The following is a 27,773-nucleotide window of genomic DNA, read 5'->3' on the forward strand; positions in this document are numbered from 1 at the left end:
TCGGAGTCGTATTTAGAGACTTGATTGCCTTGAAAACTAGGTATACAGCTGTAACGAGTAAAGCTAGCGACCTGAACTGATACGTAATATGCTTTGCTTTGTACTTAGATCTTAGATAATCATCAACATTCCTAAGCATTTATGGATTTGCGTTACTAAACGCCATTCAATGTATTGCCGTAAAAAACTACCTAGGTTCACTGGTTGATTTGATGATTTCATTTGTAAATAATGTAATTTTTCTAACAGCTAGTTTTGTAATAAAGGATATGACATATACTTATAAATATAATGAGTGATTGAGTGTGAAAGTAACTCTCCAATCTCCAAAAGTTTCAGTCCAGGTTCAGGATATAGGGTAGGTAGGTATTTTATAACTTATTCAATTAGGTACATACTAGCGACCCACCCCGGCTTCGCACGGGTTACACAAAACCTTTACAAATTATACACTAAAACCTTCCTCAAGAATTACTTACTCTATTGATAGGTGAAAACCGCATCAAAATCCGTTGCGTAGTTTTAAACTTTTTAAAGATCTAAGCAATACATAGGGACAGACACACAGCGGAAAGCGACTTTGTTTTATGCTATGTAGTGATAGCAAAATAACTCGCACCCAGCCACCGCACCGCATCAATAGGCACCATCAAGTAGATTTTGCAAACTAGGTATTCGGTGCTTATTCGTCATTCTAATTAATTTGTAAACCTTCAAGTACCTAATAACACAAATTATAATATTTATAATTTTAAAGGAAACCTGGAGATGTAAAATAATCCTTCATACAATAGCTTGCCTCATCCCGTTAAACGTACCCCGTCCCCGATCCGTGTCTAATGCTCCGATTCAGTCAGACATTTCGTGGGAGCGCTTTGTAGCCTATTGTGTTGAGATTAATCACCGACCATTTGTTGGTGCCGCATCACTTAGAATGTGACACTGCATTTTGATAAGTAATTTGATTTTAGCGCACGGCCACCAAGTGACGGCGGGGGCGGCGCCCCGGCCGGCTCGCCGCGAGTCGTCTAGTCGTTCAGACAGCGAAGGCCCGTGAGCACGTCGCTGCACTCGCCCGCACTGTAAGCGATAACGCGCCCTCTTTAAAGTCTTTAAACTCACTTGAGTACAATCGACTCCATTCACGTTTCGGAAGTCGCAGCGTTGCGTTTAAACGCTAAACGCAAACTCATCGGAGGTCCCGAAACCGGCTCCAAGACCATATGATCTGAGGCTCTGAATTCGGATACAGGACGCAGTGGTTATGTGTACCTAAATAAACAGTGGAAGTGTGTTTAGACTCCTAGAGAAACGATGACTGTGTGACAGAAGACTTTCTCGCGAAAGTGTCTAGTGATTTTTCAGTTGTTTGAAATGTGATTTGTTGAATTGCTAGCTGGTGTTTTTGTTAGGGCCATGGCGGGTGCAAATGGTGAGGATGTGGAGGAGGCGCCGGAGCGCAAGCGCGGGCTGAGCGGGTCCATGTCGCTGCGCACGCGCAAGTTGGGCCGGAGGCTCTCGCGCAGCATGTCCATCGTGGCCTTGAAACTGCCGGAGAAGGCGCAGAGCATCACGCGCTCCTCCTCCAAGCTGATGCGATCGGGCAGTCGAGATAAGAAAAACCGCTCCTTCGAACTCTCTATTATACTTCCTGATAAGACTCAGCAACAGGTAAGCTATTATGATAATATGTAGTCTGGCTAATGAAAGTTGAACCTGAAAAAACGCGGCAATTTCAAAAAATGTGCAGCAGGCGGCTCTGATTGGAAGGATTGCATAATTTTTATCCTTTTTATGATTTCTAGAATATGATAATTATAAAAAGTATATAAGTTATGCAATCCTTGTTATCAAAGAGCCGCCTGCTACAGATTTTTTGAAATTGCCACGTTTTTTCAGGTTCAACTTTCATTGCCAGACTCTACCTACCTTTATTTCCTGCTTCTTGTTTATATGATGTTAGATTATGGACTACTGGCAACCAAAATAATCAGGTGGATATAACTACTGTTTACAGTTACCATCAATTACCAAACACCTGTATGACCGTAATACCTATATTTATTTGCCTATTATAGAGACAACAAAAAGTAGATGTAATTCCGTTGAATTAGGTGGAAAAACAATTGCGCAAGCTGCACAATCATCTCCATTGAGTCTATTGACACTATCTATGGTTACGCCTCCCTTTATATTGAATTACGTTGACTTGAGGCCCCGCTGTGTGGTAGCAAAAGTTTTCTAACACCACAAAAAAAGACTTCAAGTTTTGCAGCTGTTATACCTAGGTACATTTACGGTTGACATGATTCTAGGATAAGGTCATCGAGATACTGCAAAAACATTAATTAAATCGTGGCTAATAAAACTAGTTCCTTTATTAATCAAGAAGCGTCTAAAAACGTTGATTGACAAGCAATAACACCATTTTAGCAGTCACAAATTGCCGGAGTTATACAGTAAATGTACTTATAACGCAGTGAAATCGGCTGGAAAGTATTTAGCTGAACGTGGCTAAACATAATAAGGACTGGTGATTATCGATAATGACCGTTTCTGACTCGTGAAATGATTTCAAAAATGTCTGATGATATATTTTTAAGGTCGTTGTGATATTGTAACCTTTATATACGGTATAAGTATTATGCAGACAATCACGACTGATTCTCGAGACGGGTTATTATTGAAATAAGTAGGTAACTTAGTGTTGTTTTCTCTCAAAAGGACTCGTTTCAGGTGAAAGGTACCACTCACTAATAAGGTGCTAGTAGCATAGCTGCAAGTAAAGTAGTCTTGCTTGATTGACAGTCGAGTAGAACCTATGTATTTGTGTCTGTGACTCTGTGTGCATTTAATGTGGTATACTACCTCATTGCAATTCCGATCCCTGGGTGTTTCGCCACTGCACCACCGTACGTCGCCCACACTGCGGATTTCTCCATTGATAATATAATAATGAGTTGCAATTGGCTTCGTGTTCGAATCCGTCGTCGAGCATTGTTTGCGTTTGTCATTGAACCGGGGAATTGTGCCTTTTTTATAGCGCTGTTCGCTACCGGCGTATTGTTGTTATTCTAACCATACAGGTTTTACTAGCATTTAATTTAGATCGTTGCGAGTAAACCTCAATGTTGTGGCACATGTCCACAAATCCACATGTGTTTTTCCGCGTGACCTAAATGAAATGAAATATCTACTCTACAGTGTTGCGGTTTTGCGGTCGCCGCTCGTGTCGTCACGAAAGATCATGGTAACTAATAAAACTTACTTTTTACCGCCTCCGTAACATTTCCTCGTTAAAGGACGGTATCAGTTCCGGTAAACGAATTAATTACCGTCGGTTAACACGAGCTAATTACCTGAAACTACCGGAACAATACTTTAATGCTTTCCTAGCGTAAATAATACAAGGCTACGATCGTGAATCTAAATGTTACGAATACCTTCAACATTAACATTGTTCCTTGTTAAGGCCGCATTTCCACCAGAGATGTGCGAGGATGCGTAGCGAGGGAAAACTAATAGAATCACTTCATTTATCTTATCGTCGCTCAGCGCAACTCTAGTCGGCAATTTTCTATTGGTTCTTAAAACATATCTCTCGCTACGCATCCTCGCGCATCTTTGGTGGAAACACTGGAAACGCAGCCTTACGTGCTTATTTGAATATACCAAAAAAGACGATGACTTATGTTTTTGTCTAAGTTTTTATTAGTTCGCTCGACTCATTTGTTAGCTGGCTTATATTAGCTAAGCCCATTCTCAGATTTAAGAATGTTTGGTCAATATCTCCGTCGCGCTGACGGGGACGGCTCCTAAGACCTAAGATTAGTGCGATAAGGACAACTGCAGCTCAGGCGAAAAATATCAGAAATCAGGGTCCTCCAAAACAACCAACCGTAACGAAATTTTGGGAACAGAAAGAGAAAGAATTTATCTGTTGACAGTTTTGATTTTTGCGTTTATTGATGCCGATTTTGTATGCTAGGCGTCTGTTTATTTTAGCGCTTGTTAAAGTAACCTATTTCTTATAAAAACAAGAATATCAAAAAATATTCATCTAGGGCCAAAATCCAGAGAGGAAAATGGCAAGAACGTTTGTATGGAAAAATTACTACTAATGTATCCTCTTAAGTGTTCATGTACTAAGAAGAACGTGTATCTTAAAAACCTTCACCTGCTTAAGGCTAATTAACTGTCTTGTGTTCGACTATTTATTGATTGCCATGCCAACGGAGATGCATGGGCTGAAACATTCGTCATACATGGACAATACAAAAATACAGTTGTCCTTGTTGAACGAAAGTGGCGCACTGCACGAAACATGTGACATAACGGTTCTGCCTAACTTTCTCAATTAGATCCCGCACAGTAAATACTGAATTATATTATAATGAATAAATGACAGCTCTGCTCTTTTCAGTGGTGTGATGAACAACAACAGCTGTTACAAAACCTAATATATAAATTTACGACTATGGGGTATCATTTAAATAATAAAGTGGCATTTTACTTAATGGGTCATACGTAGAAAATAAGTCATACAGACACAGAAAGAGCTTATTTACGTACATACTACATAAAAATATCAAAAAATCGTTTTCACCAAAAGTGAATCATTCACCAAAAATGTTGTCATACATATTTTAATTAACTTGTACTTAGTACTTACTAATAACAAAATTATTAGATTGCACGAATGATAGGAAGTTTTACAAACGTCCGTCTTCGTAACCTATAATGCAATATTGCACTATCACTATCAGCGATATAACGTTCTCTATTTTTTAGAGAACGGGACCCTATTACCAAAGATAGATATTCATTGCTATTACTAAGACTCCGCTGTCCGTCTGTCCGTCCGTCTGTCCGTCTGTCTGTCTGTCACCAGGCTGTATCTCATAAACCGTGATAGCTAGACAGTTGAAATTTTCACAGATGATGTATTTCTGTTGCCGCTATAACAACAAATACTAAAAACAGAATAATATAAATATTTAAATGGGGCTCCCATACAACAAAACTGATTTTTTTTTGCTGTTTTTTCCGTAATGGTACGGAACCCTTCGTGCGCGAGTCCGACTCGCACTTGGCCGGTTTTTTTACCTTTGCAAAGCCCTTGCAACCAAGAAACGATGATTTTCGAGTGAATGTTTGTAGCATGGTTTGCAGCTCAAGCAACTCATCGGATTTTGTTTGTTGCGTGAGGTTGAAAGTGTCATATGCCTTTTTAATACTTATTTGATTAGTTAGCTTTTTTCACATTTCTTTTAACTTACGCACTTGTTTCTTTAACCTTAAAATACATAAATTATTCAGCTTAATATATTTATCGGAATAACGTGGCCGTATCAGACGCCATACCAAATCAAGCGTCGCGGTTCAATGTTTTACGAAGCGATTCAATAAGCAATTGCCACCAACGTGCTATTTACGAGTTAAAGGCTAATGAGGAAGACGCCCACGTACTGCAGCTTATGCAGCAATGCAGACTAAGATCCAGGAAACGACGCATATAAAGACACTATGTACAGCTGTGGACTCAATAAATGAAATTGATATGAGCAACCAGGTCAACAAAGCAGAAGAAATAGATAAACAGAATGCGAATGTGGGACGGAATCGGCCAAGAGTACGTCGACCCAAAGCTCTGAGCTATCTTACAACATCCTGCATAATGCGATTGGCGGGGCAAATAATCCCCACTATCTATACGCGTAGAAGAGGATTTTTTTTAAATAATTAGAATATTTTAAAGTAATTAATTCTGTTCTGTTTTGCAGTTTATCAATTTAAACAACAACCAAATAAACAAGCTGCATGTTTAATATCAAATGCTACATTAATTGTGACAGTGTGATATTAAGTTAAAAGCTCATTATCCTTATCTGTATACTTTGCTTAATACAATCTTATGAGAGAGGTCTAATATAAGCACCATGAAAGAAAGTAAAGTCCGCTAATTAATTGCACTTGTCTTGGCAATATCTATTTATAATAATACAGGTATGTTTTTATGAGATTCCTCATTAATATTGTGTAAAATTCTACAAGCTCGAGATTTTTAAACCTAGGAATGTCGATTACATAACACTCGTAACCAGGATTAGATAGAGTCAACTTTGAGATTATCGCCTTAAGTCAAATTCCTTAAGATTATTTAAGAATTAAAGTAACTTTCATTACCATTTATATTCAATATCGTTAAATTCATATTTCTATCATTATTCAAATCTGAAACAAAACATATGTTATTTCAACTGCTGTCAGTTTACTCTATCTAATTCTGACTAAATATGATGATGAGCTTAAATTCCAATAAGCGATGCGAAGCTTATCTGTTATGAAACTAATAAAATTTAAATAATGTTACAAATAATCCCCAGCCAATGATATTACGGAAACGAGCTAGAGATAATTCTGTTGTGCGACTACGAGTAGGTACATCTCGGGTAAATTGCTATTTTTATCTGTAATACATGAATAAAACGCAGTAAATTTTTAATCATCATCAAACTATGTATCTACCCATGAATACGTGCCAACAACAAACACGTTTGCAAAATAGGTAACTAATAATTACCTCACATATATGTACACAGCTATAGCATACATCACAAAAATAGCAAGCCTTTTTAATTCGTCTAAGTCCGTAAGTGAAAGTGATGTCGCAAGCGACAAATTGTATAAGGTAGTCATGGTAGCGTGTGCATGTGCGACTTGTACCGAACACTCAATTAGGAACATGCCGAACATGCGCGAAGGTTGCTCTAAGTACCAGTACGGAATATCAAAGTATATCGGTAGGGTTGATCACTATATCTCTCATGTCATGTATGAAAAGTTGGCATCCAAATACAGATTTAGAGTATCAGGGTAGGTATTTGAGTCTGGTTTGCAAAGCTGCTTTTGTAATTAATATCTGACAGGGTTGATAGAATCTGGTTAACGAAAAAGACACGTTTGGACACCACACCACAATACTCATAGACTAATTTTTTTAACAGAATGCTGCTGCTTTTCGTATGTTATTAAACTCTATCATTTTTTGCATGGTTTAAGTAGTAACAGAAAATAGTACAGCTTCTTATAAGAAAGGAGTCTTTGATAGAGAAATGTACATTGTACGTAATTTGAGGAGATAACTATGTAATAATATAGGAATAGGCTTATTAGGATGAAAAAAAAAACAATACAGTTAAGTATTTGAAGTATTATGATTATGAATCTACCTAGATTTTAATATGAGCTTAGCTGAAAGATATTTTTTTATGACTTTTCTAATAATGATACAAGCAGCTAGGTCTCATATATCTACTGTTAACATTATCCTGGCAAAATATGTATCTGTAATCTAGTTATGACATTCAAATATTGGCACGTGTGCTCCATCAAGTCAATCTTCGGTGCCAAACTATTTGATACGATTAATTCGTTTAATCGTTCCAATTCGAATGGCATTCCATGAATTGCATGTTGAGAGGAGGAAAGATTTACGTAAGAGCTTAACATGTGACATTTTGTAGACTTTTATTACAATGTAATATGGGTTACTAATGCTTACTCCTTTGATTAAAGTTATAGAAGGAATGTAGAGTGGGAATATGAGTAGAATGGGCTACTTTTAGAGTTACTAGTTACTAATGTTTGTAAACACAGCCGTCATTGATATTGGAGTGATGCCATTTCGTTTCATCATTGTGCTATGTTATCAAACATTGTATAAATATTACGTTCGTTAATAATAATTATCAACAGAATACTAACGTTAAGTATATGTTTAATGCAGACCTTAAAGGTTTTCCAATGACATTCCTACATAGATGGTAAATTAGGAAAGTATTAGTGTTGCACAGACGTCACGATACAAATAATAAAACGGGTTAAACGTATTTTAATTATTAAAGTTGCACTATATTTTTTCTAAATGTAAATGTACTTTGTAACTGTTTTCACTAATCGTGCGCGCTAGCAATTCCTTATTTATAATGTTGTTTACACCGCTATAGCTAGAAAGCAATGCAAGTAACATCGCTAAAAAACCAAACCGACCAAAAGCAAGCTCTAGCCAGCCTATGCGCCTGCGTCGTATTGCGAAGATCACTTTTCTGTAGATACGTATCGGGGGAACCGGTCCTCGGAGTCTACAAATGCGACTGGATATGTTGGTGTTGCCATGTATGTAAATTTATATACGTACTAACTTTTGCCCGCGACTTCGTCTGCGTGGAGTTAGTAATTTGGGTAGCTTATTTTTTATCCAATCTGCTTTTTATCGATTTCCCATACAAACTTCCACCCTCCTTTTCACCCCCTTAAAGGATGATTTCTGCGATAAAAACTACCCTATGTCCTTCCCCGGGACTCAAACTATCTTTATACCAAATTTCAACTAAATCGGTTTAGCGGTTTAAGCGTGAAGAAGTAACAGACAGACAGACAGACAGACACACTATCGCATTAATAATATTAGTACCTATGGATGGTGAAGTCTCTTGCCTAAATGACAGGGAAATAGCAACGATAAATTTGTAAACTTGTTAGTTAAATTTTATATTTTATCCATTACTTTACGTTTAAAATGTAAAATAGCAATTGAGGATTAGGATCTAGGGATTGTTTTTTTTTTTAAAGTTAGCAGTCATTTCGTTTGTAGTTTTGAAATACATATATGTATACATGTTATGAATTTTAAAATTGAAAGTTTTTGTGCGACTCGAAAAGTCGAAAAATGATAAATATATGATAAATAGTAATATATAGACACGTCAGATGTGATACAATATTATTTTCATGACTGTGTACATTTTTTTAAAGGCATATGGCAATACAGAACAAGGCGCGTGCGCTTAGGACTTAGGATTAGGACACGTTAAGGGCATCGCGTCTGTCACTGTGGCCCTACAAGTAGCTTTATCTGCTGTTTTTATATGATTTACAGCTGTCGTGTAAAGCGTTGTTTTTATAGGGTACCTACATAAAACCGTATTACACGAGCGGGTCTCGCCTAGCAACAACACGAAGCAGTTTGCAGTCTTTGAAGAAAAGGTTACATGACGTAAAATAACATTACAGATGAGGTGCAATCCAAAAACGGCACTGAAAATAATTTTACTTGTTATAAATACACCTATTAAATTATAATTAAAATTATCACTTGAACAGAAACCGAATAAGATGCGAATAGGTCGATCACCAATTAAAATAATGTACCATGCCTTTAATTACAACGTTTTGTCCCGAGTTACATTGTTAATGTTCGCAGATAACCGAAACCCCATTAAAATGTCAAAACATAGATATGGGTACGCGACGAAATTTGACACCCCCTGCAAGTAAGTTTTTTTCCAGAAAATAATGCACTTATACAAAGCGTACCTTTGTCAATCAAGACATAATATATTATATTGAATCAGACTTTTTCATGTGCCGCTTCGCCGCTTGCCCTTGTTACAGTTCTTACGTCACATTTCTGCGAAACTTGACAGACGATTTTCAGAAATTTAAATTACAAGCAATAAAAGCTGTTGAAATTTTGAGAAGTTTGCTCTGGTTTTATCAAATTACGTAAACAGTGAAAGGGCAGATTGTATAAAATACAATATTGACGTAAGTAAGTACTTAATAAGTAACAATACTTTGTGTCATGTAAAGGTATCATGAGAACCCGTGCGTCACAACTCACAACACAATAACAGACCATCACACCCGCGTATTAACAATGTGAAAGATAACATAACTCGGTTTGTTGGCATGAAAAGTTTTTCTTAATATCATTTTTGCATCGCATTTTAAATGATTCAGATAAAGGTCGAGTAATGTATAGAAGCTTTGCTTGGGGGCAAACCGCTGGAGGTCACAGAAAAATATTTTTAGAAATTGTAATCTAATTTGGAATTACGCGTTGATAAAGGAATAATTTATATTCTCTACAGCGCGAAATTATAACTTATAAATACTAAATTTGAATAAAATAAAATAAGTATTAAAAAAATAAGCATGAAGCTTACTTTAACTCGAACTTTCTTTTTTAGATTCGTAAGTAGAATACCTAAAACTAGAATTCATTTAAGCAATCAGTAATTTCGAATGAATATTATTACTGTCAAGAAAAAGTTTTATTTACTGGTCGTAAGTTAAAAACATCAATGTAGATTGTTGTCGACATGTTGTTGAGATCTCCACGTGGTATGTTTGTTTCGTGAATAGATTGGATCCTATAATATCAAGATCCAGTAGCGTAGCGACGCTGTTGGTGCATTTTGTTCTATATTTAGTTCCGCTTTCGACGAAGACGGCATATTGCGTAAGCGTAAGTAATGTTTTTTATATTAATAACTGTAAATTTATCGAGTTTTTTTCTGTGAGAAGTTACTACAAATTACTTGATAATCGGGCTTAGGAGGATGATATTTTTTTGTTAGGTATAGAAAATGTTTATGATTTCGTACTTTTCGAAGGTTCTTACAGAAAATAATTAAACGAGAAATAATTTATTATCAATGATTTTTCTAAAGCCTTCATTGTACCTACGTTACGTACATATACGAAAACCTGCGCTAAACATGTTTAATAGAGGGCATACAGTCAAGAGTAATTACATTCTTGAATAATTATTAAATAATTCAAGTCGTTGAAATGAACTCTGGCTTAAGACACTGCAAATCATGTTACTTATTATTCATAGCTCAATGAGCTGTCTAGTATGTGACATTATTTAGTGAAGATAAAGGTGTGATCATAGGTGTGATAATGTTGTGTTAAGTATGTAGATAACGATATGATATATTTTAGGAAATGTTGATAATTGTGTTAATAATTGGGGTTTCTATTATTTATTTGTTTGTTTCTTTAATTTCGTAGTTTTTATAGTTAGAAAACTATAATATAAAGCTCTATTAAGATTCTTTCATAGACGTTGTTTAAAATCATACCTACCTTAATATTATATTAGTATCTCAATTAATTAATAAAATTACTTTCAACACGTTATGCTACACGTTACAGTTGTTATAATCGCACTGTATATATTTATTTGCAAAACTTCAAGTCGTAATCACCTGAAACCTGAAATTGAACTATTAAATCACGTCAGCTTAATTACGCGAAACCGCTTAATGTCATTTCACGGCCGGTAAAGTACATAAATATATGTAAAACGGTACAGATATAATATATGTTTACAGTCTTATCTTTTATTGCAATGGAATAAGAAGCAAAATTTTATATACTTTGTAAATACTCTTTGGAACATGTAAAGCACATGCAGTATCATCCATTTTGCAAACCTTCCTTACCGAATCGAAAGGTTTCGACTTTCGAGACTTTCGAAAATATTCATTCATGAGACTCCTTTATAACATTTTTGACAAGCAGAACCTACGAGCTACCAAACCTGTGTTTAACGTTACATTGAACTGATTTAATTTACCGGTTCATTAAGTCACCTGTTGCCGCGGCTCTAAATTGAAATTGTCTGCACCGATTTGTTTAAGTAAATTAGGTACGCTGTCAAAACGCACGAGCTAACCAATATGACGCTGCTTGTACCCGTAAACATAGGCTTCAACATAATCAATCACCGAACCAATCGAGAGGAAACTCTTTGTAGTCCAGCTAAGCGTGAAATCGACATTGCGGCGGTTTTCAGGGGCGCCCGTGTGGGCAACTTTTATAATGCTCGACCTGTTAAATTCATCAGGCCTTTGTTTACTTTTTGCAGCCTATTAAATTAGCAAGGTCAACAGAAATTTGGAAAACTTGCATATTTCACTAGCTAGAGTAATTTGAAGGCATTTGGTGTAAGTTCGGCCTTAAATCCTTAAATATAGAGCTGCGTCGTTTAATTTCGTTAACAGTTTTCAGGTTCAGGTCTATAAAAATATTTTGAGCATTCACCGCTAAAATTAGACCAAAAAGACATTAACATATTTGCAAATACGACAAATAAAATGCGTCAATTTTTTAATTTAACTTAACGCATTATAAATACCTACTTTAAAACTGTTTATTATATTAACGTCAGCTTATTAGAATTAGGTAGATCCCTAGATAAATCATTTATATTTTACTTTGCCAAAAACTTTTTAATTAAATTTAAACTTCGTTTATTTTAACAAACTGTTGTTTACCATTAAAATTTATGTTTTCGCTTCATGGTAACTAATCCCAACGAGTTCAGTTTCAGCAAGCATAAATACATATATTTAATCCTATATAATTCTTTAAAACAGAACAGGGTAGCGGAGAGAACAGCGTGAATATACAGCATATTAGGATTTTCGAATTTTGGTATTTAATTAAGCAGACCACTTACGATGAATACAAACTGACTAACTGAGATGGTGATTTAAATTTTTAAATCCCCTCTGATTGTCGTAGGCATCCTAAAAAGTGTGAAAAATTGTAGCTTATTTGAGTAATAATCGATATCGGTTTTTACTGACAGTGGCCGGCTTCTTGACTTTCATCATAAGGTAAGGAAGGATAAGAATCGTAAGACTTGATAGTCTCGTATGGAATCCTCATTGGAAAACTATTAAATTTTGCCTTACAACTAGAGTTGTGCCGTTCCCGGTAACATTCCCCATTTTGTATGGGGAAATTTCTCTCTCGGTAACATTCCCCATATGGAATGTGAAATGTGGAATGTTACCGGGAACAGCACAACTCTACTTACAACTTAAGAAATCAAATAAAGTCACACCTGTACGAAGATATTAGAGTTAAATTTGAACCATAGTTGGGAGCTTTTGGACTACAGTTGGGAGTTTGGGAGGTTTTACGGTACTGTTAGTCTTGTCCCGAGCAAACTAAACTATGCTAGTCTTACCCTACCTTATCTTACCTAATTTATTTTTACGGTTTAACACATTTGTATTTACTTACGTATTTTGTATTGAGTTACTACTACAAACAATGTGAATATCGTTATTTTATTTGTTTTATTATTATTATTTAGGCAACAAACTATCGATTACCAAATAAATAATCTAAAATGTACCTGATGCCTGATCTGCGTGATGGGCACCTTTTCGCCGGAAACGAGGCGGGGTGTGTTGTTCGATTAGTTTTTATAGGTTAGTTTAGGTTTAGTATTTATTTATACTAATTGTGACTGTACTTTTCGTGTGAACTTGGTACTAAATAAATATTTTTAATTTATAAATGTACCTTTGATAATATATCAATTAGATATCTACCTACATTACACAGACGAACATCCGTGACGTCATCCCGCTAACAATGTATGTCAGCCGTCGACAACCTGTGTTGCTGATATAATTAAAAAATTATGCCGCCCTGAAATAGACGCATGCCACGGAGAAAGCGGCACATTGAGTCTGTTACACTCCTTTTGACGTGGTCGAAATTCCCTCGGCGGTTTAGGGTCACACACATAGTTTGACACAGGGTAACCAAATGGCAGGATTTTGCCGGGAAATTTGTGTGACATCTAACTTTTCGATAATAAAATTAAACAATGAAAGATTGTAATAATACTTGGAACATTTTCAAGGTTTGTAGACGTAGAAACACCGTTTCTAGTGTTTATCGACATGTCATATAGTAATGTCACTTTGCTGATGACAAGGCGGTTCCCTGAGCCAGAAGGCGAAAAATCTCATATGATCATATTTTTCTAAGAGATGTTGATAGTCGTAGACGTGGAAAAAATAGTAGAGTCCGATTAGTGCGACTTCGCGTATAACAACCAACCGGTTATAGCGACGTAAGTATAGCCACATGTTTGGTTCTAGTATGAGCTACTATGAAAGTACAACCGTTTATTACGACTCCGCTTATAACGACCGACAAATTTACACAAAATCCGTCCGTCAAGTCCGGTTACAACGACAAGCGACGTAGTTTTCACAAATAAATTGTTGTTAAGAAGCTTACTCCGTCCAGCGCACCCAACTCCTCTCCCCTCTTTGCCTTTACGCAGCAAGATGAAATAATCATATGACTTTTCGTAATCTTGCAAGCTACATAAAACCCACTTCCCATTATTTAATTGAGCTTAAACTTCACATACATAATTGTGTAAGCTGGGTGAAATGCAATATTTTGGACTGTCACCCACTTCTAATGTTGCCGATGTTGGACACAGGAGGTGGCCATATGTACTGTGTGATAAAACAACGCAATCTAATTGCGTTTGGGTTTGTGAGAATTGTCTCAATGAGTATAAGTTGCGTGTTGAAACAAAAGTCACAGCCAACGATAGCAAGCCGCCATAACATATTGGATTATTTGCACATTGATTGGAGAACGTAAAATGTGTATAGTATATAGGTATTTAAAAAAAACAGGCACACACTTTCCTAATGAGTAGATGTACAATTTGATACATCTCAGCTACTGAGTGTTCGATAGTTGATAGTACTTGGCAAGCTTAGTTTACTTTTTAAACTACAAACATGTTTCGGGCGAGGATTGATGGGAGCACTTAGATTGCCATTTGAGTAACTGATAGAAAGTGGCTTAGAGATTTTTATTTACCTAATCCGCTCAAAGTAAATGCATTTAAACGAATAATTCAAGCTAATATTAAAAACCCCGAGTCACGTTTCTTATCTACTTGGTTTTAACCGACGCATAAAAAAGAGACGTTTTTATTCGACCGCATTTTATTTTGTACATATTATATTTGTTACCTCAGAACTCCGTCATACTTGATCCGATTTTCCGATTTTTAAATGTATACGAGTATTATTCCTTGGTCCCGTTTTTGTCAAATCCAGTTCTAAAGATGGGATCCGTTAGGAATTGAAGGAATTGCTCAAATCTTATAGGCACACATATAGCGACTTTTTTATTTTTATCAACAAATCGAACTTTTGTAATAAAGTGTTCGTTATTTTTACTTTCTTTTATTTATTTATTTATTTGGCTCACAAAACAAGTTACAGACAATTGCAGAAATTAATACAATATTAGCATACAGTTCACATCTAGACTATAACTCTAAACATGTGTGCATGTGTTTCTATATCTTATAGTTAAATTTTAAATCAGAATTAGAACTTTATAAAAAACGTTCCAATATTTTTAACTTATTATGTACTATCTTGGACTTGGACGGGGACTTGTTTCCAAAGCATAAAAACGAAACCTTTAAACCTCACTTAGGTTTAAAGGTTTCGTTTTTATGCCTTGGAAATAAGAAACACTAATTAAAATATACGTTATGTTTTCTGAAAAAATGTATAATTTTATTAAAATTATTACCATTCAACGTGGCAATGCAGCCAGCCTTTTGGGCACACTGCCCATCGGCAGAGACTTGGAGGACGTGTTTTATTTATAGGGCCTTTATTTTAAGTTTATTTATACCTTGTTTGTATTATTATTTTTAAGCCTATTTGTATTTGTATATTCATAGCTTTTTTTTCCACATTATGATGTACTTAAGTGTAAAATTTATTTTGACATGTAATTAAAAAAAAAACTTAAATTTTGAAGTCCTGAAAAATTAGCAATATATGTGCCTCAAGAGTGACATAAATATCAACTAGAGATGTAATATCAGAAGTAATATGCCAGTCGACACCTCCTTCGCTGATGCATCTAATATTACAAGTAAAATATGTTTGTGTGAAGACTAGAGATTATGCGGTCTAGATTCTAGAATGCATGAACTAGGGCCGCTTTTGCAATGACTGGAATATAAAATGAGTTAGTTGGTTTAATCTTGTATAGGAATGTGACATGAAGTCGTTATACGCTGACGTATGATGTAATACATATAATAATATAGACTAGTGAGTAACTCGAACTCGGTAGGTAATTCATAGTGAGCATATTAGCTTGGATGAAAAATGGCATGCCATTGAACAAGCAATATTTTAATAATTTTATTGTACCGGGTGGGGCCTGAAGCAGTAGCAAAAATTTGAAAGACTCCACAAACTATCACAATTTTAAAATCATAATTATTATGTTGACAGAAACAAAAATTAAAAATTCAATAACATTATATATCTAATTAGTAATAACAATTCAATTTACCTATATTTAATACAAATTTTAATTATTTTCTGTTTCAGTTTGTTTTGCTTGTCGTAGTTATGCGGTCGCCCTGATAACTGGCCAGTTAATTGAGAATCTGCTTAGGTATGCCTTTGATGCTAATAGTGGCTAATTTCATGACCTCTCATTGATGCTATCGTAACTTATGCAACCTATCATGATGAGTCAGTGATGCAACCTATTGTCTTAGCTTTAGGTACCTACGACCTACGTCAAAGATAAGTAAGTAAGAAGTATATATGTATATACTTTCGAACCCTATTACGTCTCACGTCGTTATGAAGAGAGAAAAGTATCTTAAATATATTTTTCTGGCATCGATTGCCAACCTCATTGACCAAGGATCCAAGGCTGTCTATATATGTATGTATGTATGTGTGTATGTCACTTTATTGCTATAGGTTTACAAAAAACAAAACATAAATAAAAATCTTATGTACAAAGGCGAACTTATCCCCAAAAGGGATCTCTTCCAGCTAAAATGTGAAAGGGTCAAACACTAACAGGTGAAAGACAATGTAATATAAACAAATAGCAATATAAGAATGTTGGATACACATTAAAGTATAAAGACGAGATCAATAAAAAAATAAGGTAAAACAAAAAAAACAGTACTACCTATAAATACGCATAAACTTTAAACATATACATAAAATTATACACACATATACTTACATATATGTATACATAAACCTATAATATACATATTATATAAAGTATTCAGTAAAAAGCGCTGGTGGCCTAGCGGTAAGAGCGTGCGTGCGACTTTCAATCCGGAGGTAGCGGGTTCAAACCCCGCCTCGTACCATTGAGTTTTTCGGAAATTATGTACGAAATATCATTTGATACTTAAGAGTCGCTTTTCGGTGAAGGAAAACATCCTGAGGAAACCGGACTAATCCTAACAAGGCCTAGTTCCCCCTCTGGGTTGGAAGGTCAGATGGCAGTCGCTTTCGTAAAAACAAGTGCCTACGTCAATTCTTAGGATTAGTTGTCAAGCGGACCCCAGGCTCCCATGAGCCGTGGCAAAGTGCCGGGATAACGCGAGGAAGATGATGATGATGAGATGATAAAGTATTCAGTTCTAACCACATCAAGTGTATAAGTTATAATTTGGCATATTAATTCACAGTCCTCGAGTAGCATTTCCTAATTGTTGTTTTTTTCTTAAATTTTAACTTCACCAGCATGTTGCACAAAATACTTATTGGCAAGCATAATTGCTATTTTCTTTTCAAATAATTACTTTGCTAGTATTTTTCCATGGAATTTTACGCCTGATCCAATTAATTAGGTATGGAGATAGATGAATGATGTATTCCAATAACACCTAGAGGTCGCAGGTCAGACATTCGCTGAGTACCTAAAGTTAATTGGGTATAAATTATATTTTGTTAAAAATAAAAAGATTTAAAACGGAATAAGGTAAACGTCCCTTACATAAACTATGTTTTTTGTTTCTCTTGATATACGCGGTACCTCTAACGTATTAAACTTTGTTAAGTAATTGTTTGACATAATTAATTTACCTATATTGTAAACTATTTTTTCTACCGTTCTATTCATAAGACCTGGTATAAGTTTTTCATCTCTCCTGTTCGGAAAGTTCACCTTTCATAGGCTGATAGCCGGGTGGAAAATTGCTTTTCCCACCCTAGGGTGGAAAGTAATTCTAATATAAATATTCCTGGCAAAACTTTTAATTTTTCGAATTGTTAAAATTTTACCGTAATCTTCAACTAATTTAATGTCATTGTTGTTATGTGGTTTACCTATAATAAAATTTGTTCTAAAGAAATATACTTAACAATAATAAACATTTTTTTTAAATAATTTGTTTTAAAGAAATTTATTGATTTATTTATTAAAACAATACTACATAAATAAATAAATAAATGAAATATATGTACTTGCCAATAATAAACTTGTGTTTGACTTTCCTCATAGTCGAAATGAAAAGTAGAGTGTTTAACTCGGGTAAAAGTAACCATCTCACCTCTCTCTCAATGGTTCCCTTTCCACCCTTGGATAACAATCTACTATTGTACTAATGTGTCTATGTAGACAATGGGTTTCAGTACTTTCAGTGCCATCTCTTGTGTTGTAAATAAATATATGTATTCTTAGTTGAACCAGCGAAATTTCCAGCTTCCTTAAAATGTAATTCTCTATCCCAATACGTAGTATCAATAAAGTTGGCATCGGGCCCTGTCTGTGTCTTGGAATAGGCACTAACAGCAATATATGGATTTAACAGACCTTAGGTAGTCTTTATCTCGTTGAAATAAGGTTTTCAAATGGTCAAACTGCAATATCGGTTATTGCGAATTTAATTTATCTCGTCGACGGATGTTGGCGAGTCGCAATGTGATAGCATTCTATTAAAGTTATTTTATCGACTGTTGGTTAAGGTGAAGTAGGTTCATGGTAGGGTAGGGTTCCGAAATATTAAATTCATTTTATGACAGCTACAAAACTGAGGTTGTTTGTTCTTATATGTTATTTGACGATATATTCGACAGTTCTATATATCCAGATAAAATTAATTTGCCTCGATGGTCAAAAATTGCAAAGATAGCTCTGATTTTGCTTTTTTCCCTAAAAACCTAAATCATTTCATTATTAGTTTATTACTATAGGTAGGTCCGTCTGATCGTAAGCAGCTACCGTAATCTATATAGACGTTTGCTACTATATCCATACTATTATAAAGGCGAAAGTGTGTCTGACTGTCTGTTACCTCTTCACGTTTAAACCGCTGAACCGATTTAGTTGAAATTTAGCATAGACATAGTTTGAGTCCCGGGGAAGGACATAGGGGGTGAAAAGATTGGATTAAAAATAAGCTACCCAAATTACTAACTCCACGCAGATGAAGTCGCGGGCAAAAGCTAGTACTTTATAAAACACAATTAGTCAATTACATTTAAACATAGAACAATCAAATAAAATAAAATACATATAAACTATCTATATTAAAACTTAATATTTATGATTAATTTATGTATTCTTTTACGCCTCTTTGTATGGGCTCAGATTAGTTATGTATAAAAAACACTCTGGGTAGGCGCGGATAAATCCCCACCACTCCTTAAGTGACTTGTTTATATTATCAATTGTACCATAGAGTAACTTATACTAGAGCGGTACTGTCATAGTAAATTTTGTAACCCCAGTAAATTCACTGCCATCTGTCGACACACTTTAAAACTAAAAATGAAGATTTATAAAAATACGATAAAATGTATTTAAATATAGATAAATGATTTTTTTTTATTTGCATTAATTATTTTTATGATTTTGACCCATGTTCTTTCACTGATATGCGTTAAAATTGTTAAATAACAAACGAAACCGTCAACGCCATCTATACGACAGTAGGCCAAAACTAGTAGCGCCCTCTGAACGAGAATCAAATTTTCTTGATTTTCGAGGCACGTTTTTTCCTTAGACTGTATCCATCTATTACGGAGTTATATCTATTTTTGATTGTACTAATACAATATTAGAATAATAATAAATTCATTTATTTCGGATACATGATCCATAATTACAACTATTTGCACAAACAACAATTCCTCAATAAAATTAGAAAAAAAATACATCATCATTAAAATCAATAAAAACAAAACTAAGCTCTACCGGAAAAATCGAAAATTGAAATTACGTTATCTGAGGGCCTACCCCGAACCACGTTCGACGTGTTGCCTCTCTGTCGCACTTGTAAATTCGTACATAAGTGAGACAGGGAGGCAACACGTCGAACGTGGTTCGCGGTAGGCCCTCTGCTTCTCTATCGTTCGAATATGCAAGAGTGATACTATTAGTGATAGTGAGGCAGATAGCTAACCCTCAGGAGTGTAAGTCAAATATTACTAATTGACATTTTTCAGTTTCTATTCACATTAGGAACTATTTTGCTTTTATGACATCGGAAAACTACTATACATAGTTGGAGTAACTCTAATTTTTTAATTTTTATGAAAGATATAGCACGTTTCTTGCAACTTTACGTGAGCTATCTTTATTTTGTACGGTGTGTCATATTATAATGTAAAAAAATATAAGTCCAATTACTTTAGTTATCTGATGATGAGTTGATGACTTATATAAATATAAAAATTTATTAACAAATAATTTTAGTACCTATCTATATACCTACAGTATTTGCTATTTAGGTAGATAGGTACTCGTACATCTCGACAATACGTAAATATCTAGAATAGTTATCATTTTACTCTTGAATTCTATCATTATCCGCCTGTAGTTGACTAGACTACTTTATATAAATCTTCTTCTCTTCTACTTGTATTTTACACTATTAAGAACGATCCTCGGCCACATATCGCTATAAAATCGATCGCTATAAAGTAAACTAATATATAAAAGTAAAGTTTCTCATTCACACTATAGTCGTAGACTAGTTATGACTAATGCTGTTAAACGTACTTCGTGACCACAGAGTCTATATGAAGATGATTACGCGCCATTACCCGCAAATATACAAATAATTCACAGTAAACCCCACTCACATAAAATGTAAATAAACACTTTCTCGGTTATCTGTTACTTGCCACTTCTTGATTACTCTCACCCGGGACTAATGAATGCCATTAAAGTCTTGCAAATATATGTATGTAGTTATTCATATCCTTGTACAAAATTAAATCGATTTTACCTCTTCAGGAGAGAATATTCTTAAAGAACTAATAAATATTTTCTTCCAGTAATGGCTATCTATGTGTCTGCGGTATCGTAGGTCGCAAGCGGATGGACCGATTTCGATGCGTTTTTTTACGTGAAAGCGAGTTTCCTTGCGGTGGTTCTTAGGTATGTTTGATAGGAATCGATCCAGCAGTTTGATGAGTATCAGCTCATTTCCAAAAGTATGTAATGCATTGTTGTTCGTAGGGATTTTTTTAAATTTTAATTCTGATAATTATTATCTGTTACCGTTTTTAGGTTTCCGTATCCAAAGAGTAAAAACCGGACCCTATTACTAAGACTCCGCTGTCCGTCTGTCTGTCCGTCTGTCCATCTGTCTGTCACCAGGCTGTATCTCATGAACCGCGATAGCTAGACAGTTGAAATTTTCACATAGTTATGATGTATTTCTGTTGCCACTATAACAACAAATACTACTAAAAACCGGACAAGTGCGAGTCGGACTCGCCCACCGAGGGTTCCGTACTTTTTAGTATTTGTTGTTATAGCGGCATCAAAAATACATCATCTGTGAAAATTTCAGCTGTCTAGCTATCACGGTTGATGAGCTGACCAGATCCTGGTAGGTAATTTACTAGACTGAGTATTATTTGTCACCAGGCTGTATATCATCAAGTTGACAGACAGACGGACAGAGGAGTCTTAGTAATGGGGTCGCGTTTTTACCCTTTGGGTACGGAACCCTAAAAAGTACGGAACCCTCGGTGGGCGAGTCCGACTCCTACTTGTCCGGTTTTTTATTGAGCCGTTGTAAAAGAGTAACAACTAATCATCCACACAAACTGTCGGGTGTAATATATACATTAGCATGGTAAGACAAATAATACTCAGTCTAGTAAATTACCTACCAGGATCTGGTCAGCACCTGCATCCCTCTAGAGCCCTATAAACCGATGTTTAATTGTAATTTTATTTGCAGTTAAAATGATTTATGGTTTTCCCTCTGGTGCCAAATCTGCTTCAGATCATCGCTTGAAATAGAGCGGAGACGTCAGTCATTGTTTTCAATCAATAAACAATTTCGCAAAAAAACATTTTTTGTTAGAAAATATAAGTTATGGATATTTAGTGCCTGGTATGGAAACAAATCTTAAAAGGAAACAGTAAATATTATCTTGAATCCCCTAACTATTTACATATTCGAATTCGATTACAAATATTATGCCACTATAGAGTCAAACTTACATACAGGTATACATGATCATATTGATTGTATAATGTTAAATAGATTACGGGTTTGAATCTAATTGCAGACGACAATGATTCATGTTAAAAATGTAATAGTTAGTACAGTGCTAATTATAGACAATTACCATATGCCCGACAAAGTCGTTTTACTTACGACATCGCGTGTTAACACCGGGTGAGACTGTCGCAAAGGTTGTATTAACATGTCTAATGTAACCCAATTTACATAACTCTAACAAATGTGTGTTGTATGTATTCTAGATTATCAGTGTTAACTTCACTTTCATTGAATTTTATGTGGGAACGCTCGTGCGAATGTTTAATTCAATAATATGACGCGATTCAGCCGGAAATTGTACCTTACAATAGACAACAAGCACTTTGGGCGCTTTATTGTCCAAACAAATAACTTAAAGGGGTTTACACTAATCAAAGATTTATATCATAAAATAGCCTTACAAAGCCTTTAAAGCAAAACAGAATTTAGGTACTTTAATAGTAATGGTATCCTCTATGACAAATGTTTACCTAAGAACATTTCATTACACATATCGTCAATATCGACTTTTTTGCGCAGTGCATTCAGTGTTACCAACTTGCAATTACCTAGAATTTGATTGTGGCTCGCAATATCTAATATATCTATTAGGTTGTAGATGCAGTATCAGCATGATAACGCAACGATTTGTAAATAAAAAGTCTATTTGACTGACGTGTTTGCTAAACCTCAACCTTTCACACATCCTAATGATTATGACCAGGTTGAGTATTGTTTCGCAGTTCCCACAAGTGCCGGTAAACGTCATCTCGGTAGGTAGTAGATTGCTAAATTACAGCATTGTTTGGACGTTTTTTAGTAAGTTTCGTAGTTGGGCATCAGTCACAATGACATGGTATGTTACATGCTCGTTCCGACGTGAACAATGGTGCCAGTGGTGCCAAATGCTTAGGGAAATGTTGCCACAACAACAAGCAGGCCTAAAATTGATGTATTTGCATTGCTATGTCAACATTCAGTTATCAATTCATACGAATCTCATAAGAATCTAGATAACGATAGGTTCGAACTTCGAATATAAGCGTTTATCCATTAGCAAGGACAAACGAAACCAGATTTAATGCAGATATTGTCTAGTGACGACCAATTTACAGTTTAATACTGATTAAAATTATTAAGAATAATCTATTAGTAAATTAAATGTGCAACAGTTTAGACGGAAATAAATAAAACGGCCGGTCAAAATAAACGGTAGGTAATCAGAAAGTACCTATAATGACGAAATTCAACTAACTAGTATGTGCTAATCTTTGATTTGTCTTTGATCACCGCAATAGTTACACGTGAAATAAAACTGTTTTAACTGATTAAATTGCGTATAATGAATTTAAAATACATCCTGACTGCAGAGAGTGAATATTTTTTTTCTCCTCACTAGCTCGGAAAGCCGTCTTTTATCCTTTGAAACAAGCGGCCCAAGCGGGGAAAAACGCATTTTATCCACTAGTGGGGAAAGTAATTTGACCTTGGGTGGAGCGTGTTTAAGAAGCTTTTGCTGACAGATAACAAAACGTAAAACGCTCATAATAATGGTCCGTTCGATATTAATTATCATAAATAAATGGTTTGAGAATTTAATAAAAAATACCAAATTTAGCTTTATTTAATTACTTTAAATTCCATTTGAACGCACAAGTTGAGTCGATGCAATTTCAAAACGCATCGCCAGAAATGTCAAAATTGTCAACAAAAATTTTCTCACCGACTCCGACACGTAAATATACGCAACTTCCAGAGTTTTCTCTTCGAATACTGTATTATCGTAAAAAAATGTGATTCCAGTGATGAAGATAATCTAACGCCTGTGGATGTTGCACTTTCCTCGCTATAGTGAGGGGAAAAGATTTGTGTTACACACGGGTGCAAATGTATTTTACTTCTCGTGTGTTGAAACACTTGCTACGCTCAGGATTCTATTTTAGAACCACTCGCTTCACTCGTGGTTCAACTATAGAATCCTTTCGCTTGCTCGTGTTTCAATTCCACACTCACGGGTAAAATACAACTTTGCACCCTTGTATAACATAATATAACTAACTAATAACTATTCCTCACTCCCGTCAATCGATAACGCGATGGTTTTATTTTAATTAACTAACTTATAAAAAAAAATTTGTACTATACATTCTGAGCGTCGATATTTAGGAATTGAATGAAAGCAAGGCCGGTTCGTACAAAATGTGTTGAATAAGGAAGCTAATACTGTGGTTTTATGCACGCGACACGCTGCACGGTCATCGACTAAAATAGGCGCACGGATTTGCATTTCTACTATTTCACCGAAATAGTTTTGCCAAAATCAAAATTAGTTTTGCTCGTCTTAAATAGGTACGCCGTTATTTATAAATTTAACGACACAATATGTCAACAAATAAAAAATGTTTCAGGAATTGAGGATACAGGTGTCGGAAATTCGCGATTTTCGCATTGTGAACTTGTTTACACAACCTTTGCATCACTTGCTATTTTATGTTTCTCTGTCTTGTAAATATACTAGCCACGGCTAACATTAGGATGCCGATTCATAACAAACATATAAACGTACCCGCATGTCGGTTGACCTAGTGAAATGCAGACGTAACGAATTCCAATGGCATTAATGAGAACAATATTATCCATAATATTAGTCATTGTTTAAAACAAAATGGCGTACGTATCTATTGTCTTCCCTGGTAATGTAATAAAATGTACTTTGTTAGTGAAATCTGTGACATTTCACATCGTTAAGTCTTATTATTTTTATCATCATATTGACGCGACAACGTTATTTGGCAAAGTTGTTCAACAAACCAGTTGTTAGGAATTTTCTAGATAACATTTTAGCTTACTTTTAATCCGACCATATGGATTTAAATCAAGAAACTGGTTTCTCGTTTTGCGTAGCGATATTCATGGTTTATGGCTGTCGAGCCTGCATTTTGATATAGTCAAATCTAACACGATAAAAGAATTCGAGTTCAAGTTAATACACATTTAGGTACCTACCTACTATTACTGTGTCTCGTATATTAACACTTTTACTGTCCCTCGCTTTCAACAATGACATGGGTTGATTGTCCGTGCATTCTATGTGATGCATAAGCTTACAGAGCTATCCATTTCTGACGTCACGTAGACGTGACAGAGTTAATTGGACGGTGCATTACATGTAATGCACGGACAGTAAAAGTGTTAAAAGTACGTCTGTTAATCATGCTGTCGCTTTTGATAATTTACGTTGTTTTACGTTATGTATTGAAGTGCATAAATTCCGTAATCAACTCGTAAGGAAGCATACACTTATCTTGTATTCAATAATTAATTACAAAAATTATAATACATTTCAAGTTCAAGATAAGGTATATTATTATGCTTAAGCAGGTACAATAAATAAAGAGTAAATAAACAATGCGAAAAGTTATTTTAATTATTAAAAGTTACAGACTTTCATAACTCAACATAATTTAAGCTCTAACTATAGATAAGATAAGAAATAATGTTAGAAAGTTAGTGTAATTGGATTAAGCTGCAATTTATTACTTGCAGATAGTGGAATAACGAGTAAAATTATTTCTACAAATAATATTAATTTTAGCCTGAAGGCAGTGGCCACCGTCTCCGTTCTAGCGCGAATTTATCACTTGCCATGCCCTCTCACAAATCTCGTGGATACAACAAGTCCTTCGCAGTGCGTTCAGTGAAGCTGTGGAATGAGCTGCCAGTTTCGCTCGGCAGGCGCAATCTTTTGCGTCGTTCAAGGAGAGGTTAAAGAAGCTATGGTTATCTGATTGATTAATGTGCCTATATTTGTATTGTATGTTGCTTTATATTTTTCTACTTCTTTCCAATTTTTAGTGTATTTTCCCCATTCCTTTTTATGTAATATATTATATGTTTATCCTATTAATTTTGTATGTATTTATATCCTTTATCTTTCTGGTACCTTGTTGTACATTTTGCTACATTTGTCACCCTCTTTTCACTTTCTCCTCTCATCTACTCAAAGGTTAACTGGAAGAGATCCCTCAAAGGGATAAGTTCGCTTTCGTACATCTTATTATTTGTACCATGTAATTTTTTAAATGTATATTTGTACAATAAAGAGTTTACTACTACTACTACTACTACTACTAATATTATAAGTAAGTAGGTACCTATTATGAAATGTGAACCTGTGGAATTTGGCAAGCTGGCAAACTTCGCCACCTATAATCATAATTAACATATAGTACTTATTATCCTAGTACTATATAACTTTTTATCCTTGGAATCATACCATATCTGGCGGTCTAGCATGAGTTGCGTTCTCGCGCGCGAGTCCAGATGTACGAGGAGAGCTTTGGACTACTTCGGAGTGGTCAGTTTACTGAGTGTCGTGCGGACGAAGTCGCTGGCCGCGCCTGGTAAATGAAAGCTTATCTTATCTTGATGAAAGGATCGAGCACTGGCTTGAATCATCGATTACAAAACTCCACGAGTAGGTATCTCAATATTCTGAACCATTTCGTCGCGCTCCACATTTCACAATCGGGGTCAATACCGTTTTCAGCGATTCATAAAGTGTATATTTGTGTACACAATACATATTAATTAAGCGATAATTACGTGACGTATCGTGACGTGCAATATGTGCTACTGTCTGATTCGAACTACGTATTGTTTGTTATAATATGCACAAATATCTTTATTTATCTAATGTATAAAATATTTTATATACTGCAGTAATTAACCTCGCTAAAATTTGTATATTTTTTAAGGACTATTTTATTTTTTAATACGGGTAGGTAAAAGTGGTAAGTACACTGGAAACAAAAAAATGGCCAAAAGTGTGTTTAATGGCAAAAGGTATTTTTTTACTGTCAATCGTCAGGGCTAACAAATAAAATAGGTATAATAAATAATTTATAAGGACTTAGGACATTAAAAAGTTTACGGATCTTCCTCTATCAATATTATTTCTTAGCGCGGTAGCAAGCGTTAAATTCAAATGTCAGTTACTTACATTTGCCTTGTGTCACTCCCACGTGCGATATGTTGGTCACCTCAATGCAAATGTCTAGATTCCTTTTAGGTATGTCTTTCTTCTTTTAGTCTGCCATCGACAACAGCCTGCGAAAGTGGGTCTTGACGAATTTAAAGAATTACCAGCGTTTTGTGCATTTCGGAGGCGGTTAAATTAATTAATTTCGATTTTGCTTCTAAACGGGAAAAGAAAGCAGGGAAAAATATATACAAACACATCCTATCTAGGCTAACTTAATAAGTAATAACGGATCTATTTTAATTATTAAAACGAAAGGTCTAATATGCAGGCCTTCCTACAAACTCGCAAAAATAATAAGCAGGGATGATATTGATAAGGGAGTAAACACATATGTTGCGTCAATTCTAAGCTATATTTAATACAATTCAGGGGCATATATTTTATATAAAGTCAATTTTAAACTAATGGGTATCTACCTACTCATATTCGCAGAAAAAAAAAAATTATTTGTGCGTAAACCGCAAGTTTTCTAATATACTTCAAAGACATAATCGTCATAAAACCGCACGCAATTACTTTCACTTAGAGAAGAAAATACTTATATTAGTGTAATAAAATTCTGCAACCACTTTATTTATAAAATACCTTTTAATCTAGCAGTTTTATCAGGATAATTACGTAGTTTCATATTAATGGATAAAGTTTCTAAAGGGGCCCACTGACTATCAGTCCGCCCGACGATATCGGCCTGTCAGTTGTACGGAACTGTCAAATTTTTATTCTAACTGACAGGCCGATATCGTC

General features: G+C 35.0%; 1 protein-coding gene across 1 annotated transcript in view; it reads left to right on the top strand.

Annotated features, from left to right (window-relative positions):
* The first annotated feature begins 1,134 nt into the window (after nt 1-1,134).
* LOC134746626 (uncharacterized) overlaps nt 1,135-27,773 on the top strand; it is a 164,845-nt gene continuing 138,206 nt past the window's right edge. The window contains exon 1 of the mRNA XM_063681063.1: nt 1,135-1,671. Coding sequence (XP_063537133.1) covers nt 1,417-1,671 — 255 coding nt within the window. The 5' untranslated portion in view covers nt 1,135-1,416. The remainder of the gene's footprint in view (nt 1,672-27,773) is intronic.

The sequence above is a fragment of the Cydia strobilella genome, chromosome 13, assembly GCF_947568885.1.
Source record: "Cydia strobilella chromosome 13, ilCydStro3.1, whole genome shotgun sequence".
Taxonomy (NCBI): domain Eukaryota; kingdom Metazoa; phylum Arthropoda; class Insecta; order Lepidoptera; family Tortricidae; genus Cydia; species Cydia strobilella.